This window comes from Bos javanicus, chromosome 23, assembly GCF_032452875.1.
Source record: "Bos javanicus breed banteng chromosome 23, ARS-OSU_banteng_1.0, whole genome shotgun sequence".
Taxonomy (NCBI): Eukaryota; Metazoa; Chordata; class Mammalia; order Artiodactyla; family Bovidae; genus Bos; species Bos javanicus.
Genome location: NC_083890.1, coordinates 20,094,526 through 20,113,559, shown reverse-complemented (window position 1 = coordinate 20,113,559; position 19,034 = coordinate 20,094,526). Strand labels below are relative to the sequence as shown.

General features: G+C 44.5%; 1 protein-coding gene across 5 annotated transcripts in view; it reads left to right on the top strand.

Moving 5' to 3' along the window:
* Positions 1-19,034, top strand: part of ADGRF5 (adhesion G protein-coupled receptor F5) — a 57,828-nt gene that overhangs the window by 33,522 nt on the left and 5,272 nt on the right. For 3 of the 5 annotated variants that reach the window (XM_061398358.1, XM_061398357.1, XM_061398359.1), the window contains exons 10-17: positions 1,634-1,804; positions 2,937-3,056; positions 3,208-3,417; positions 6,912-7,124; positions 9,806-9,958; positions 11,879-12,087; positions 12,921-13,100; positions 16,276-17,661. In XM_061398358.1, the coding sequence (XP_061254342.1) occupies positions 1,634-1,804; positions 2,937-3,056; positions 3,208-3,417; positions 6,912-7,124; positions 9,806-9,958; positions 11,879-12,087; positions 12,921-13,100; positions 16,276-17,661 (2,642 nt within the window). The remainder of the gene's footprint in view (positions 1-1,633; positions 1,805-2,936; positions 3,057-3,207; positions 3,418-6,911; positions 7,125-9,805; positions 9,959-11,878; positions 12,088-12,920; positions 13,101-16,275; positions 17,662-19,034) is intronic. The other 2 variants (XM_061398361.1, XM_061398360.1) reach the window with 1 other exon arrangement.

Here is a 19,034-nt window from a genome sequence, read left to right as displayed (position 1 = left end):
GTCTTGGTTAGGGGTTGGCCCCAGCCAGCCACTATCCTAAGTGTTCACATAATAACTCCTTTTACCTGACTACAATCCTAGGTCATAGCTGTTATATATCCCCATTTTACATCTGGAGAAACTGAGATAGAGCGTGGCTTAGTGACTTTCCCAACAACACCCTGCCGGTAGGTACTAGAGTGTTGGGGACTTCCCTGGTGGTCCAGTGGTTTAGATTTTGTCTTCCAATGCAGGGAGTGCGGGTTTGAGCCCTGATCAGGGAGCCAAAACCCCACACGCCTCGCGCCCAAAAAACCAAAACACAAAGAACAGAAGCAATATTGTAACCAGCTCTGCTGCTGCTGCTAAGTCACTTCAGTCGTGTCCGATTCTGTGCGACCCCATAGACGGCAGCCCACCAGGCTCCCCCGTCCTTGGGATTCTCCAGGCAAGAATACTGGAGTGGGTTTCCATTTCCTTCTCCAATGCAGGAAAGTGAAAAGTAAAAGTGAAGTCACTCAGTCATGTCTGACTCTTAGTGACCCCATGGACTGCAGCCTACCGGGCTTCTCCATCTATGGGATTTTCCAGGCAAGAGTTCTGGAGTGGGGTGCCATTGCCTTCTCTGGTAACCAGTTCAACAAAGACTTTTTAAAAAAAAGTCCACATTAAAAAAAAAATTTAAAAAGATAATAATACAGTTTGGAAACTGCAGCCAGGCCACCTGGATCCTAAAGTGGCAGGACTAACCATTATACCATCCTGCCTCTCCATTCAACAGAAGGCAATGGCACCCCACTCCAGTACTCTTGCCTGGAAAATCCCATGGATGGAGGAGCCTGGTGGGCTGCTGTCTATGGGGTCGCACAGAGTCGGACACGACTGAAGCGACTTAGCAGCAATAGCAGCAGCAGCAGCCTCTCCATTCAAAGAGAAAACTGGATGGGAGCCCACCAGTCCATGGGGTCGCTAAGAGTTGGACACAACTGAGCAACTTCACTTTCACTTTTCACTTTCATGCACTGGAGAAGGAAATGGCAACCCACTCCAGTGTTCTTGCCTGGAGAATCCCAGGGACTGGGGAGCCTGGTGGGCTGCCGTCTATGGGGTCGCACAGAGTCGGACACGACTGAAGCGACTTAGCAGCAGTAGCAGCAGCAGCCTCTCCATTCAAAGAGAAAACTGGATGTAAATAAGGAGTCATGTTAGCTGATTTGGCTTCTTGTTTTTGTAAATAACTTTATTCATTTATTTTTGGCTGTGTGTGGTCTTCATTGCTGCTTGGGCTTTTCTCCAGTTGTGGCAAGTGGCAATTACTCTGTAGTTGTGGTGCAAAAGCTTCTCATTGCAGTGGTTTCTCTTGATGCAGAGCATAAGCTCTAGGACCCTTGGGCCTCCTTACTTGTGGCATATGGGCTCACTAGTTGTGACTCCCAGACTCTAGAGCACAGGCTCAATAGTTGTGGTGCATGGGCTTGGTTGCTTTGCAGCATGTGGGATCTTCCAAGATCAGGGATCAAACCCATGTCTCCTGTATTGGCAGGCAGATTCTTTACCACTGAGCCACCAGGGAAGCCCACGATTTGGCTTCTTTGCTACCAAACCAGAGAGTCAGATAACCGTGACAGCAAGAGAACCTCTTATGTTGTTGCAGGAAACGCTGAAATAGACACGGACAATGGCTGCAGCACATACACCCTCGTGGCCAATGGGACTCAGTGTCCGAGCGGGTCGTCTGGAACGACAGTGGTCTACACGTGTGAGTTCATCAGTGCCCACGGAGCCAGAGGCAGAAAGGACATAGAAGTGACATTCATGTCTGTGGGTAAGGACTCTTTCACTAGCATTTTTGGGCTTGCCCCTCAAACCAGGGGCTGCCAGTGAACTGGGAACATCCATGAGCAGTGAAGCCGGGCCTTCCCTGGTTGTGAGATGGTGGTTGGGGTAAATCACACAGTGGGATTTGCATCTCTGCCGTTTAAATTCACAGGAATTCCTTACAAGGAAGGGTAAGAGTAGGAAAAAGTGGTTGCAGGGAAGGAACCGCCTACGTTGTACTGAGAAGGCAAAAAGCTGAAGTAGGTTTCACACTCAGATTAGTCACTGAATAAGGAAGGAATCCCATGGTCTAAGAGTCGGACACAATGGAGCGACTTTCACTTCACAAGGATAATGCCCCTTATATCTTACTTTTTCTCCCATAATCCCATTCTCCCTCTCTTGAATTGCAATAGCTTGGCTCACTCCCCACCATCCTTCATTCCCCCCTTTTCTCTCCCATTTTATCTTTTTCAGAGAGAATGCAGCAGAAAGCTTTAGGAGTCTGCTATTTCCTGGTTATCTTACAGTTGTAACAAGTGTTTGTTTGTTTTCAATTAATTCTAGGACTCTTAAAAGTATCGTTTCTACTGCTTATATCTTAAAGCATTCTAACTTCACCCCTATATCAGACATTTAAAACTTTCTGCTGCATTCTCTGCAAAAATTGGGCAGGCAAACATGTTTTTGTGCCCATGATACAAAAACAATTTAGATAAATCATCAGTCCCCACTTCTGAACAATTTGGGTGTCTCTACTTCTCAGTCCAGATATAATTATTTGGGCAGTGTAACTGCTGTGATCCCTCTGCTTCACAAGTCGTTCCAGAAACCACTCATCTGCTTGGTAAGCACTGACTGGGTAGTGGACCCAGTGCTGATGCTGGTGGCGATGTGAACAAGGACACGCATGAGAGGGTCCTGCTCTTAAGGAGCTCACATTTTCATGGAGAAGAGATACAAAAGAGAGAAATTAAAGTACACCATGGCATTTTAAGTTATTTCGAAAGAGTAGAAAATGATACGGTCATAGGAACTGAGCCATTGAGTTTCCCTTGAGGTACCTGGAAGAGGTTGGAGGGGAGTTGAGTTAAGTCAACACTCTTAAGTTTGCAACCTTTTGCCCTGCTGATCATTAGGAGATAATTCCAGCCACAAAGGGGAAGTGCGCGAATCCCAAAGGCTTGTGATGGAAATGAGTACAGTTCAGAGCACCACCAAGAACAGCCTAGAGACAAGTAAAGCCCGGGAGCAGCAAGGTACCAATGCCGCGTTGACCCCAGTAGAGTCAGGACCGCTCATGCTTTCTGTCTCCATGTGAAATTTCACTCTATGTGGACGTCACCAGAAAGACTAAACATTATACTTGTTGTTGGTTTTCTTTTGTCTGTTTTATTTGCATTCTTTTAGCCAAGCTAAACATAACCCCGGACCTAATTTCTGTTTCTGAGGGACAAAGCTTTTTTATAAAGTGCATCAGCGATATGAGTAACTATGATGAGATGTACTGGAACACTTCTGCTGGAACTAAAATATACAAAAGGTTTTATACCACGAGGAGGTATCCTGACAGAGCAGAGTCGGTGCTGACAGTCAAGACCTCAACCAGGGAGTGGAATGGTGAGTGAAAGCCCAGATACCCTGCACCCTGGTTCTGGGACCCCTAGAAATACACTGGAATCATTGCCATCCATGGAGGGCCTGGCCCGACCCATGCCTGTGCCAGCCACTCTGCACGTCATACGTCATCACTCAATGCAACAGCCCTTTGGGGGAAGATGTCACTATTACCATTTTACAGATGCAGAAAATGAGGTTCAGCGAGGATAATAAATGTGCCTAAGTTTCCACAACTTAAGTTGTAGAGGAAGAATTAAAACTGGTCTCTGATTCTAGAGCCTGTGCTTTGCCGTTGAGAAGATTTTTTGTTTTAATTTAACTATAGTTAATTTACGATGTTGTGTTTAGTTTCAAGTGTATGGCAAAGTGATTCAGTTTTGTATATTTATATGCTGCTGCTGCTGCTAAGTCACTTCAGTCGTGTCCGACTCTGTGTGACCCCATAGACAGCAGCCCACCAGGCTCCCCTGTCCCTGGGATTCTCCAGGCAAGAACACTGGAGTGGGTTGCCATTTCCTTCTCCAATGCATGAAAGGGAAAAGTGAAAGTGAAGTCGCTCAGTCGTGTCCAACCCTCAGCGACCCCATGGACTGCAGCGCACCAGGTTCCTCCATCCATGGGATTTTGCAAGCAACTGGAGTTGGGTGCCATTGCCTTCTCCGTGTATATTTATATATATATATATATATTTACACACACATATATGAAGATATCATGTATATGTGATATATATAATCCCCATGTAATCACATATAATCACTTATATATGTGATTCAGTTTTAAATATAAAGCAATTCAGTTTTTGTATATGTATGTGATTCAGTTTTTTATATGAAATGATTCAGTTATATATATATATATATATATATATATATATACATACATATGTTCTTTTTTAGATTCTTTCCCATTATATGTTATTATAAGATATTGCACATAGTTCCCTGTGCTATACACCAGGTTCTTGTAATTGATCTATTTTATGCATTAGTGGTATGCATATAATTCCAAACTCCTAAGAGGATTTTTTTTTCAAGTATTTTTACCACACTCTTGTTTCACCCAACTGAGGTATAAAAATTCTTCCTAAAGGTTTTATATGCCTGGTTCCAAAAGAGGAAAGAAAAACGTTTTTGTTTTCTACTTATCCCTGCTGCTAAGTCTCTTCAGTCGTGTCCGACTCTGTGCGACCCCATAGATGGCAGCCCACCAGGCTCCCCTGTCCCTGGGATTCTCCAGGCAAGAACACTGGAGTGGGTTGCCATTTCCTTCTCCAATGCAGGAAGGTGAAAAGTGAAAGTGAAGTCGTTCAGTCGTGTCTGACTCTGAGCGACCCCATGGACTGCAGCCTACCGGGCTCCTCGGTCCATGGGATTTTCCTGGCAAGAGTACTGGAGTGGGGTGCCATCACCTTCTCCAATACTTATCCCTAGATACTGTTTAAGTTGAGAGAAAATGCAAATTTTTGGAAGAAAAAGAAATTTGATAGGATCCCTTCAATAATAATTGACATTTCTTGAGCTTCTGCTGTGTGATAGACATTGTGCTAAGTATTTAAGTACATGAATTAATTTAAAACAATAAACCTAGAGGAGAGTGTCATTATCATCTCCATTCCGCAGATGAGGACACTGGGGCCCAGAGAGGGTAAGAAACTGCCTGAGATTATGCATGCATCTGCTGAATGGCAGGGCGGAAGGGAAAAGGTGACTGGCTCGAGGCCAAGAGTTCTGTTTTTTTGGGGGATGGGGAGGCTGCACTTGTGGGATCTTAGTTCCCGGACCAGGGATTGAACTAAGCGTGGCGTCTTAAACACTGGACCACTAGGCAAGTCCCCAGAAGCCAATTATTAACTACTTTGTTCTAAAGCTTTTCATGAATGATAGGCTTAATCAGTCCAGATCCTGTGAGTTCCAGGTTGTCTTGATTTTTTCCTGTAAGGAAGGCTTAGGCAACACTGTAGAAATAACTGCTTTTCGTCTGGTTGGACTTGATGGATACCATCAGGAATGGGAAATATTCCCATTTCTCCTATGCCAAGCTCATACTTGCTCTGCCCAATAGCCCTTTCCGACTATCAGACAATATTGAACTATTAAACAGTCCCACTCAGGTTCTAAAAAGCATCTGTTCTCATCAAAATTGACTACACTTTTCTATTCAGTGTAAAGTTTCTTTCCCTCCCTCCCAATGGGAATCGGAAGGCATTTTCTCTCTGGTCTTTTTCTACTTGTTTTTTCTCTGCCCAGCAGCTGCTCTGACTCCCCCAAAGTTAGGACAAAGAGAAGCAATGTCAGCAACACTGAAAGGTCCTACTTAACTGTAGATGCTGTGATAAACTTCCAGCTGTCCCCACAGCAGCTGACCCAGCGGCGGCTCATCCCCTGATGGGCTCTGGTGTGAAGTCCAGTGGGAAAGGTGGCTTTCATGAAGGTCAACCCAAGCCCTGTCCGTAGTCCACTCTGCTTCACCAAGCACTGGGCGTGCAGGCAACTCCCACTGCAGCCTTCTCTTTTCACTCCTGCAAAATTGAGTCGGCCCATTCTCATCTTCAGACTTTTCTAGATAAGCGTCAGACATCTAATCCCAGAGTCCACAGGTCAAGCTCTCCCAAGAGTTCACAATCCACTTCTCCCTTCTTCCCCCTTCCCTCTGCACTCCTTAGCGGTGCAATGATGTGCCAGAACCAGAGGCATCTACTCCCTTAGAGATGGGTGTCACAAGACCCCAGGGCTCTGGCTCCATCTCACTGACAACTTTCTTCAAAGAACTCCCCAGCCCAGCACATACCAAAATTCTCATTTTTTCCCTCCTGGTTAAAGAAAGAGCCTTGAAGGAGGTCTTGGGAACCTGATTTGAAACTCGATCCCACTACAACAGGCTGTTTGACTCTGGATAAGCCACTACATTGTATTCAAAAGTAAGTGAATATTTCCATGAGGTTGGGTTCAAATGCACAGAGAGCCCAGGAGGGGACTCAACGGAGCATTTTCTCATCTAGGGCCCAGGAGGGGTCACTGTGCACTTGTCCCAGCCTGACAAGGAAACCCAATCCTCACTTTTTCAGCCAATGCCTTCCTGTTTGTTTGTTTGTTTTGATTTTGCAATTGCTTTATTACATAAAATTCATGCACTATAGAATTGATTCATTCAAAGGATACAGTTCAGTGGCTTTTAGTGCACTGGAATTGTACAAACTTTACTGTAGTCGATTTGAGAACATTTTCATCACTCCCCACCCCCACCAAGAGAAATTCCATACGCTTTACAAGTCACCTCATTTTCTCCCAAACCCCCAGCCCTAGGCAACCACTACTCTATTTTCTGTTCCTGTGTATTTGTCTACTGTAGACGTTTCATAGAACTGGGATCATATGATATGTGGCCTTTTGCATCTGGCTTCCGTCACTCAGCATGATGTTTTTGAGGTTCAGCTAATGCCTTTCTGGAGCGATGACTTTTGTTCCATCTCTTCTTGGCTTCCTTCCACTCAGGAACCTATCACTGCGTATTTCGATACAAGAATTTGTACAGGGTCATGGCCAAAGATGTCATCGTGTACCCGCTGCCTCTAGAGTCCAACATCATGGTTGATCCTGTGGAAGCTGCAATTCCATGCCAAAGCTCCCATCACATCAGATGCTGCATTGAGGAAGATTCAGACTACAGGGTTATTTTTCAAGTGGGTTCCTCGTCCTTTCCTGCTGGTAAGATGCCCACTGCTGAATTGTTAGGACATAAGATTCCATATACATGGAGTCTACATATTTACTCTTAAAGTAGGGGTAAAGAGACGTAAGGATTCCATCAGACAGAATATAACAGAGGAGTCCATGAGGCTTTACTGCCTTCTATTTTGCTATGTGGCCAGTGGCTTGTTGAAATGTGAAAATGTTAATTGCTCAGTCATGTCTGACTCTTTGAGACCCCATGGACTGTAGCCCACCATATAATTCTCCATATAATTCTCCAGACAAGAATACTGGAGTGGGTACCCATTCCCTTCTCCAGGACATCTTCCCGACCCAGGGATCGAACCTGGGCCTCCTGCATTGTAGGCCAATTCTTTACCATCTGAGCAAGTGGTTTGTGACAAAATCTTGAGAGTCTGTGAGAGTGGAGCCCATTGTTTCTAGTGATGGCTGTTGAAGACCATATTAAGTTACCGTCACGAGCCTTCTACATGTTCAATATAGTAGACTAGATATTCTGATCATTCCTCCCTCTGTGCAGGAGTTAGCATGCAATCATAGTACCGCAAGAATCCTGTAAATGCACAGCTGAGCAGCTCAAAGAGTAACAGAAACAATGGAGCCTATTATACAGAGTGAAGTAAGCCAGAAAGAAAAACACCAATACAGTGTACTAACGCATATATGTGGAATTTAGAAAAATGGTAATGACAACCCTGTATGCGAGACAATAAAGAGACACAGATGTATAGAACAGTCTTTTGGACTCTGTGGGAGAGGGAGTGGGGGATGATTTGGGAGAATGGCATTAAAACATGTATAATATCATATAAGAAATGAATCGCCAGTCCGGGTTCGATGCAGGATACAGGAAGCTTGGGGCTGGTGCACTGGGATGACCCAGAGGGATGGTATGGGGAGCGAGGTGGGAGGGGGTTCAGGATGGGGAACACGTGTACACCCGTGGCGGATGCATGTTGATGTATGGCAAAACCAATACAATATTATAAAGTAAAAATAATAATAATAATTAAAAAATTAAAATAAATAAAAATTAAAAAAAGAAGAATTATAGGAAATGTTTTTGCTAATGATGGGATGCCCTGAAGGCATTTGCCAAAATCAGAAACCCAGAATCTTGAATTTGAGTTTGAAAGCTCTGAAGTGTATTAGAGAGAAGGCCTTGATCCCAAGGCAGTAACTAAGGCACCCCACCCACCAGCACAATGTCAGGGCCCTCAGATAATGACGTGCTTAGTAAAAGAAGAAGAATCTAGGAAAAAACTAAAATTCATCTGCAAGAGTTAAGAGCTTGGCCTCATTGCTGATAAAAGGTAAAAATTTCACCTGAGAATTATGATTGTCCTGCCTAGGTTTGGGGCTTGAATTTATACTACCTATGTGGTCCAGGAACTCCAAGCTGAGGAATAATTAACTTAAGAGACTCCATTGGTAGCACTCAATGGTACCTGACCAAAAAAAAAAAAAAAAAAAATTCAAGTCCTGTCTGGTTGAATGTACCTTCCACCCAGATCCCTCAGGATTCATTCAGATAAAGATCAACCAAATATGACTTCACAATCCCAAATCTTAACTCACTGACACCATCACCAGGGATTTAGGAGCTCATTCATACTTTCAAGAATGGTTCTTGGGGACCTCCTGCTTAATATAGAACACAATGAATACAGGAGGCAATGAAAAGGAGATCAAAGAAGTGGGGCATGTAGATTAATATCTAGAAGAGCATATGTCCTAAAAGGCAATATATAGAATATTAAATACCCCAAAATGAGCATTAACAGATGGAAAGAACAATGGAAGTTCAGAAAAGTGGGGAATCCCATAAAGACTAGACAATGTAGAGAAGGATGCGTGGCAGGGGGATATGAAATCAATCTGGGTACGGAAATATTTAAGCATTTCAACATTCTGTGGTAAACACGCATGTGTTCAGGGTTTTCTGTGTGCCAAACACTGACCTAGGCACTAGGAGATGCAAAGGTAAGTATGACCAGGTACCTACCCGCTAAAACCTTAGGGTCTGGTAGGAGTTGTTGTTGTTCAGCCACCCAGTTGTGTCCAATTCTTTGTGACCCCATATGCTGCAGCATGCCAGGCCTCCCTGTCCCTCACCATCTCCTAGAATCTGCCCAAGTTCATATTCATTGCATTGGTGATGCTGTCCAGCCAGCCATCTCATCCTCTGACACCCTCTTTTCCTTTAGTGAAGTGTGAAAGTCGCTCAGTCATGTCCAACTCTATGTGACCCCATGGACTATACAGTCTGTGAAATTTTCCAGGCCAGAATACTGGAGGAGGTAACTGATTCCTTCTCCAGGTCTTCTCCTTTGGTGACCTCTAAGCAAATGCGATGAAAGCAGGATAGGATAAAAGTGCAGAGCATGATGGGGTTTCAGTAGATAGAAGGATGCTGAGAAAGCATTCTGATGGTCCGAAACTGGGTGGGCATAGACTTGGAGCCATGAATGGTGGAGGTAAGGTTTTGGCCAGCATGCATGCCAGTGCAGGCTTAGTTACTTCTAGGCTAGTGGCATTTTGCGAACCACATAAAAGATGAATGTGGCACATAATCTTGAAAACAGTTTGAACAAGTTTATCCACGTTGGATGATTTTAACAAAATCCGTGCTTTGAATACTTACGTTGTGACTTCATTCTTTGATTTTATTTTAGTAAAAGAAGTTAATGAAAAGCAAGTGTGCTACAAACACCATTTCGTGGCAGACTCGGTTTCCTGTCCAGGAAATGTGGATGTGTTCTGTCACTTTGCCAATGCCGCTAATAATTCAGTCCAGAGCCCATCTATGAAGCTTAACCTGGTTCCTGGTGAGAGCACTTTTAATTATTTTAAAATGTTACAGTCATGGGCAGAGATTCATTTATTGATTCACTCCCTCATTCATCCATCAATAAATGTGTGTTAATCTCTTTCATGTGGCAAGACTTGAGCTAAGCATGGGGGATTGAAAAGAAATAAGCTATGTTTCTTGGCCTCACATCTAAGAGAGAGATACATGTGATTTTAAAATGTTATCACATGTAATGGGGTAAGTTCTGCTCTAGAGACGGTTGTGGGTGGCTAGAAGAGGCTATCTGATTAACTCTGGTAGTGATTAGGTGGGAAGAAATGAACAAAGCTCGGCAGATAAAGCCATATACCCATTGATTCTGAGAGTTGAAGCCCTGCCCTCACCAGTTAAGAGTGGATGGTGTTTGTATGGGACTGAGGCCACTTTGAACTTTCAGCAAAGTTACAGACTTTGAGCAAAGTTCAAATATCCAGTCTACTATATGCCCCCATCAGCACTGTTTCCCAGAGCTACAGAAAAAGAATCAGAGGGACTTCCCTGGCAGTCCAATGGGTAAGACTTCACCTTCCAATGTAGGGGGTGTGGGTTCCATCCCTGGTTGAGAAGCTAGGATCCCACATGCCTCAGGGTCAAAAAACCAAAATATGAGACAGAATCAATACCATAATAAATTTATGTTCCACATCAAAATATCTTAAAAATAATAAAACATCAGAAACTGTCTTTCCCATCCTTTGTTATCGCTGAGCCAATACCACCTCATATACTATTTTTTAAGGTAAAAAGATACTCCTGGGCCTGCATCATAAGCAATCCCCTGGCCCCATAAATCGTCTCTATAAAAAACCCCATGATGTCTGAAGGATCTATGCCTCTGTTACCAAGCCTGTTTGAGTTTATTGAGGGATTTTTGGTCCTTCTCATAGGTGTTGGTATCTGAGGCCCAGACACCAAAGTAGGAAGCAATGAAGAGCTCCCTGTATCTCTGAGTCACCATCCCTTGACCCCACCAAGCACACCTTTTCCAGAGGGCAGCCAAGGTCACTTCTCCTCTGTCCTCCCGTCTTAGCCCAGGTGCCATCATGTTTTATTCACTTACCTTTGTTCTCCTCTTTGTTCTTCTTGCAAACTCTGATTCCTCAGCCCTTTCCCAATAGAAAATTACTTAGGTGTTTTAAGATTTTTCTACAGTGGCTGGGAACTCAATAAATGCTAAAAGATGATGGGGAGGTGTTTCTGCTCATCAGAGAGTCCCAAGTTCCCTGGAGATGGAGATTCTGCAACAAATGCCATTTTCCAATGAAGTCTGGTCTTAGGTAGAGGAAAAGGGAAGTCATCCTTAAGGGAAACCAGAAGGAATAAATGCTTATAAATATTGTCTAGAATATTCAGGTCATGGGTGCCTAGAATTCCTACTGCTAATTATAGCTTTAGATTAAAATGGTGCCTCTTATCCTTGGCTGCACCCAGGAATCACAAGCAGGCTTTAAAAACTGTTGAAGCTTGAATTTCAGCCTGAGAGGTTCTGATCTACTTGGACTGGAGTGAGCCTGGACATTGGTATTTCCAAGGCTCCTCTGGTGATTCTTAAGCATCAGAGTTGAGAATCCCATGCATGAAGATCCCATGCATCCCTAACACTCATGGTCACCTGCATATCTTTTATCTGGATGAGTACACATTAAGCTCTTGTTATTTTCATCGCTTAGATTTTACAGGCAGCAAAGAGAAAATTCCTGGAGATTGGAGGTGGGAATGAGGCTTAGAGGAAAAGCCAGTGCAAATTAGAATCAGATCTGTGTGGAAACTCAGAAAAGGTCACTGAAAGTGAAGAAGATGAGTTCAAATATCAAAACGCCACCTAAGCCTGGTCCTGTTTCAACTATCTTTTCTCCTCTTTTCAACTGTGCCTTTTATATCCACGTTTCCAATGCAGGGGAGAGCATCACTTGCCAGGATCCTATCCTAGGTGTTGGGGAGCCTGGGAAAGTCATCCAGAAGCTTTGCCGGTTCTCGAACATTACCAGAAGCCGTGAGAGTCCTATTGGAGGGATCATAACTTATAGATGCGTGGGCTCCCAGTGGCAGATTGAGAGAAATGACTGCATCTCTGCTCCAATAAATGCTCTGCTCCAGCTGGCCAAGGTGATCTTTAAACCCTTGACTCTGAGCTCTTGGTGGGGAGCTATGTTTAGCTGAGCCTATTTCTCAGCACTTAGGAAAATGGACTTTGAGCTGCTTCGTGTTGCTCTCAAAGCTACACTTGTTTATTTCCGAATAAGATGCAACTCTAGACATGCTTAATATTTTGCGTGAATACCAATAGAAAGGCAACACAATGTGCGTTCTGCCCTAGGACCAGCTGTGCACCTTCACTTTGGTTTCTGTTAGCTCAATGATAAAAGTCATGTTGGTGAAGTCATCCCCTCTAAATGTGCTCCTTTGAAGAATTTTTATATCAAGCTAATAGTTCTAATCTTTTCAGAAAGAAAGCAAAATAAAAAGTAAGATTTATGGACTTCCCTGGTGGTTCAGTGGTTAAGAATCCTCCTTCCAATGCAGGGGACGCAGGCTCAATCCCTGGTCGGGGGAACTAAGATCCCACACGCCACTAGGCAACTAAGCCCATACACTGCAATGAAGACCCAGCACAGCCGAAAAAAATAATTTTTTTAAAAGTAAGGTTCATCAATAGGAAAAAAAAAATTGGGCTTTATGCTTTTACAGGTCTGAGACTTCCTTTATCCTTACAAGTCATCTATAGTCCTAGAAGGGGCTAGCTGACCTCTCTTACCTAGAGTAGAAGTGAGTGCCATGTGGCGAGGACATATGTTTCATTTCATCAAAATAAATACTTTCACCTCTCATGCTTATGTTGCTGAGAATTCAAGAGTCCTCAAATTCCATAAGTTACAATAAATGAGTTGCAATTTTTTTTTTTTTTTTTTGTCTGATTGTGTTGGCTTTTTTGTTCTTAGGCTTTGGTTAAGAGCCCCACCCAGGACGAGAAGCTCCCGTCCTACCTAGGGAATCTTTCCATTAGCACAAAGCAAGTGAAACTTGAAGTCGACTCATTTTCTGGGACCCTGGGAGCTATTATTAACATCCTGGACCTGTTCTCAACAGTTCCAACCCAAGTGAATTCAGAAATGATGACGGTGAGTTTGTTCGTCTTACAGGAGTCTGGCTTCTCATCTCTTCATCCCTCAGCACTTGGGGTCAAGAAACATAAGTTCTCTCCACTGCAAATTCTCTCTTTTCCTAAGCAGCACCTTGCCAGCTCTGGCTTTTAGCATGTGCGTGTATATCTTGGGATCTTAAGATGACTTTTTAAAGAATCTCATTAGTTTCTTCATTAATAGAGAATGAATTCTTACCTGCTTTCTAAGAAAACTAGGAATGAAAGGTTTTCAGAATATGTACAAGGTGGGATTCTCAACAGTCTCTCACCAAACGTGACCTTTGAAGCAATCAGTGTTCTTTATTTTTTTTAATTGGAGTATAGTTGCTTTACAGTGTTGTGTTCATTTCTGCTGCACAGCAGAGTAAAGCAGCTATACATATTCATATATCCCCTCTTTTGTGGATTTCCTTCCCACTTCAGTTGGGGCTTCCCTTGTGGCTCAGCTGGGAAAGAATCCACCTGCAATGTGGGAGACCTGGGTTCCATCCCTGGGTTGGGAAGATGCCCTGGAGAAGGGAAAGGCTGCCCACTCCAGTATTCTGGCCTGGAGAATTCCATAGGCTATATAGTCCATGGGGTCACAAAGAGTCAGACATGACTGAGCGACTTTCACTTTCACTTTCCCCACTTCTGTTACCACAGAGCACTGAGTAGGGTTCTCTGGGCTGTACAATAGATCTAATTAGCCATCTGTTTTACATGTAATAGTGTATGTATGTCAATCTCAATCTCCCAATTCATCCCACTCCCCTTTTACCCCTTGGTATCCATATGTTTGTTCTCTGTTTCTGCTTTGAAAATAAGATTATCTATACCATTTTTCTGTATTCCACATATATGCGTTAATGTACAATATTTGTTTTTCTCTTTCTGACTTACTTCACTTTGTGTGACAGTCTTTGAGTCCCATCCACATTTCTTCAAATGACACAGTTACCTTCCTTTTTATGGCTGAGTAATATTCTATTGAATATATATACTACATATTTATCTGTTCCTCTGTTGATGGACATTTAGGTTGCTTCCATGTCTTGGCTATTGTAAATAGTGTTGCAATTAACATTGAGGTGTATTTATCTTTTTGAATGATGGTTTTGTCTGGGTATATGCCCAGGAGTGGAATTGCTGGATCAAATGATAGTTCTATTCTTAGTGTTTGAAGGAACCTCCATACAACTTTCCATTCTGCCTATATCAATCTACATTCCCAACAACAGTGTAAGAAGGTTCCTTTTTTTTTTTTTCCAGTAATCAGTGTTCTAAGAGTAAAGAATTCACCCACCAGAGTTCAAATGAAGATACTTTAGCGAAGGGATACTTACAGAGGTAAAACTAGGAATTTTTTAAAAAGTGTGAGGCAACCAGAGACCAGAAACATTTAGAAACCTTTACTACCTTGAGGATTAACAGGGAAAGCAGGGAAATAGTGCACCCGTAACCTTGGAGGAGGGATCACTGAGCAGGAGCTGTAGTACTGGAAGGACATAACTATACCAAAGATATGCTGACAGAAGAAATGAGGATGCAGGAAAAACAGATCTCAGCTTCTTTCTTCTCTCATCATCCCACCTCCTGCTGATGTTTCTCACTGGACAAACCCAACCAGAGGCAACCGGCAAGCAGCCTGGGTTACAAGAGTCCAAGGAGCTTATACAGATCTGCAAGGGCTGTTCTAACAAACCGCTGTAAACTGGGTGGCTTACAATGACAGAAATGTCCTCTCTCACGCTCCTTGAGGCTAGAAGCCTGAAATCAAGGTGTCTGGGGACCATGTTTCCTCTGAAGGCTCTAGGGAAGAATCTTTGATCCCCTCTTCTAGCTTCTAGTGAGCTTTCCTGGTGGCTCAGATGGTAAAAAAAATCAGCCTGCCAATGCAGGAGACCCAGGTGCAATCCCTGGGTCAGGAAGATCCCTGGAGAAGGGAATCACTACCCACTGCAGTATTCTTGTCTGGAGAATCCCATGGACAGAGGAGCGGGCAGGCGACAGTCCGTGGGGCTGTACAGAGTCAGGCAAGTCTGAATGACTATCACGTTCACTTCCCAGCTTCTAGTAGCTCCAGGCATTCTTTGACTTGTGGCTGCCTCATTCCAACCTCCGACTTTGTCCTCACATGACTCATTTTCTCCATTTAGCTCCTCCTCTTCTGTCTCTTTTAAGGATACTTGTCACTGGATTTAGGGCCTACCCAAGTAATCCAGGGTGATTTTTCTCTCAAGATCCTTAATAACATCTACCAAGACCCTTTCTCCAAATCAGGTCACATTCACAGAGTTTGGGAATTAAGACAAGTCATTTTGGGGCCACTGTTCAACTAACTCCAGGGCTCATCATTTCAGAGAAGAGAACCACATGAAGAAGGGCAGAGAGAAGCCACTTCTCTCCATGGAGATAAGCCACAAATGATAATTCCCAGTGTATGGGAGAGAGAATCAAAATGTCGAGCAAAAAAGAAAGGTGCCTTTAACAACACTCACGTGTCTTATTTGATGCTCAGCATTTGAGAGGGTCTTCCAAGACTCCCTCACCCTTGCTGGTGAAATACCACCCATCCCAAAAGCCTTTACTGGCTTGAGATTTAAAATAAAATAAAACATAAAGCAATTAATAAACATCTCTGCCAGCCTACTGAGTCGACTTTAGTGAGTTTTAAGGGTGGTTCTCACCATCACGACTGCTAAACATTTCACAAAGTCTTGAAGTTGGGGGGTCCATCCTCTGCTAATTTTTCCCATAAGAAGGTGGATCATTGTCCCCTCAGCCTGTGATGCTGCACTTCCCCCTTCTCTTTTCTTTTTCCCTGTACCCACTTAGAGCTTCCAAGGTGGCTCAGTGGTAAAGAATCCACCTGCCAGTGCAGGAGACACTGGAGACTCGGTTTCCATTCCTAGGTCAGAAAGATCCTCTGGAGGAGGAAATGGCAATCCACTCCAGTTCTCTTGTCTGGGAAATCCCATGGACAGAGGAGCCTGGTGGCCTGCAGTCCATGGGGTTGCAAAAGAGTCTGACATGACTTAGCAAATGAGCATGCATGCCTGCATGTACCCACTTAACCAGTTTCCAAGGAGATGTTCTTTTTTTTTTTTTCTCTCTCTCTTTTATGATTGAAAACATTCCGTTGGTTTGATCCCATGCCTTGTCAATTACAGCACGTCCTCTCCACGGTCAATATCATCCTTGGCAAGTCTGCCTTGAATACCTGGAAGATGTCACAGCAGCAAAAAACCAATTATAGCTCACAGCTATTGGATTCAGTGGAAAGATTTTCCCGAGTTTTACGAGCAGAAGACAGCACCATCTCCCAACCTAACGTGCAGATGAAGAGCATGGTCATAAAACCTGGCCACCCCCAATCGTACAGGCAGAGTTTTATTTTCTTGGACTCTGACCTCTGGGGCAACGTGACCATCAATGGATGCCAGCTGGAACACCTGCAGCCAGATTCATTTGTTGTCACTGTGGCTTTCCCAACTCTCAAAACCATCCTCGACAGGGATGTTCCGGGACAGAACTTTGCCAACAGCTTGGTGATGACCACCACCGTCAGCCGCAGCATAACCACACCATTCAGGATTCTGATGACTTTCAAAAACAACCACCCTTTGGGCGGGATACCGCAGTGTGTCTTCTGGAACTTCGACCTCGCCAACCACACCGGGGGGTGGGACAGCAGTGGGTGCTATGTGAAAGAGGTCACTGAGGACAGCGTGTCCTGCAGCTGTGAACACCTCACCTCCTTCTCCATCCTCATGTCCCCCGACTCCCCAGACCCCGATTCTCTCCTGAAAATCCTGCTGGATATCATTTCCTACATTGGGCTATGCTTTTCCATCTTGAGCTTAGCAGCCTGCCTCGTCGTGGAGGCCGTGGTATGGAAATCGGTGACCAAGAACCGGACCTCCTCCATGCGCCACATCTGCATCGTCAACATCACTGCTTCCCTGCTGGTGGCCGACATCTGGTTTATCGTGGCCGCCGCCATCCACGACCATCGCTTCCCGCTCAATGAGACGGCCTGTGTGGCCGCCACCTTCTTCGTCCACTTCTTCTACCTCAGTGTCTTCTTCTGGATGCTGACCCTGGGGCTCATGCTCTTCTACCGCCTGGTTTTCATTCTACACGACACGAGCAAGTCCATTCAGAAGACGATCGCCTTTTCTCTGGGGTACGGCTGCCCTCTGGTCATCTCCATCATCACAGTGGGGGCCACCCAGCCCCGGGAGGTCTACATGAGGAAGAACGCCTGCTGGCTCAACTGGGAGGACACCAAAGCCCTGCTGGCCTTCGTCATCCCGGCCCTGATCATCGTGGTGGTAAACATGACCATCACGGTCGTGGTCATCACCAAGATCCTGAGGCCTTCCGTCGGGGACAAGCCGAGCAAGCAGGAGAAGAGCAGCCTGTTCCAGGTCGCCAAGAGCATTGGGGTCCTCACGCCGCTCTTGGGGCTCACCTGGGGTTTCGGGCTGGCCACCGTGTTCCAGGGGAGCAACGCTGTGTTCCACATTGTGTTCACCCTCCTCAATGCCTTCCAGGTATGCTCTGCAGGGCAGCGCTCTCAGCCAGGATCTGCAATGGTAGAAACACAAACAAGGGGAGGAATGAGGAAGGGTTTGAGTTCAGAGGCAGCCCTGGCCCTAAAGAACAGTAATGGCAAGAACTCAGTGCAAGAGAAAAGGCACGTTCCTCTGCTCCCATGGAACCTCACACCTCTTATCACCTGCATTATAGTCTAGTTGCATATGTGCCTCCTGCTAAGTGCCTTGATGATGTACATGGGAGGAAAGTCCCTCCCCTACACTGGATTCTGCTATTTATCCAATGTTATCTTGATGCCATCTATTATATCCTAAACGCAAATACCACCGTTAAACCAAACAGCCTTTCCAGTTAATTTCCACAAGCATTAAATGCGCTCTGCCTTGGTGAGGTGGAAGCACCTCTCTTACTTATCAGTACCTCCCTAGTTCCAGCAAAGACCTTGGAACAGGCTAGAAGTTGGGTAACCTCGACAAATGAAGTAAATGCTTGATACCACATAGTAGGTTCTCAGGTAACATTTGCTGAAGGCTGAAAGAATTTTGCTCCATTCATTATATGAATGGGCTTCCTTGGTAGCTTAGATGGTAAGTCTGCCTGCATTGCAGCAGACCTGGGTTTGATCCCTGGGTCAGGAAGATCCCCTGAAGAAGGAAATGGCAACCCACTCCAGTATTCTTGCCGGGACAATCCCATGGGCAGAGGAGCCTGGCAGGCTACAGTTCATGGGGTCGCAAAGAGTTGGACACGACTGAGCAACTTCACTTTCATTATATGAAAATGTAAAAGACATTCCCTTTGCTCTCCAGCAGTGCAAAACTAATTCTAATACAAGTCACATTGTTGGGAGGGCTTTAACAAGCCTTTGGAGCACAAGGAGGGGATGCTTGATTGTGATTTGACCAATAGATGAATGGTAACCCTAGGCTCCCATGCGCTGGTGAGTAGGCAGGGCATCTGGAGGTCATGCTGAGACATCACCCTAGATGCTCATGCCAAGACCACGCAAATCCTGCTACTCCAAACTCTAAGGCTCACATCTAATGATGACTTGACTAGGAGGTACTGATTATTCTACCTCATGCCCTATGTTCCCATTACAACTATGAGGGCTACTGTAGACATAAGAGGCATGTTTAATAACATAACCAGCAGGACCTCCAGCTTATAATTGGGTGGAAATAGGGAAATGGAAAATATCCTTATAACATTATAACATTGAAGGTCCCTTGGTGTGAACCTGCTACATCATTGTCATCTACTTGACCATAAATGCAGCTGTAGAAAGAAGTAGCTTACAAATCCTATGCTATGTGAACAATACTTCCTATTTTGCTAGACAAGAATATGATTAGTAAATAATATGATT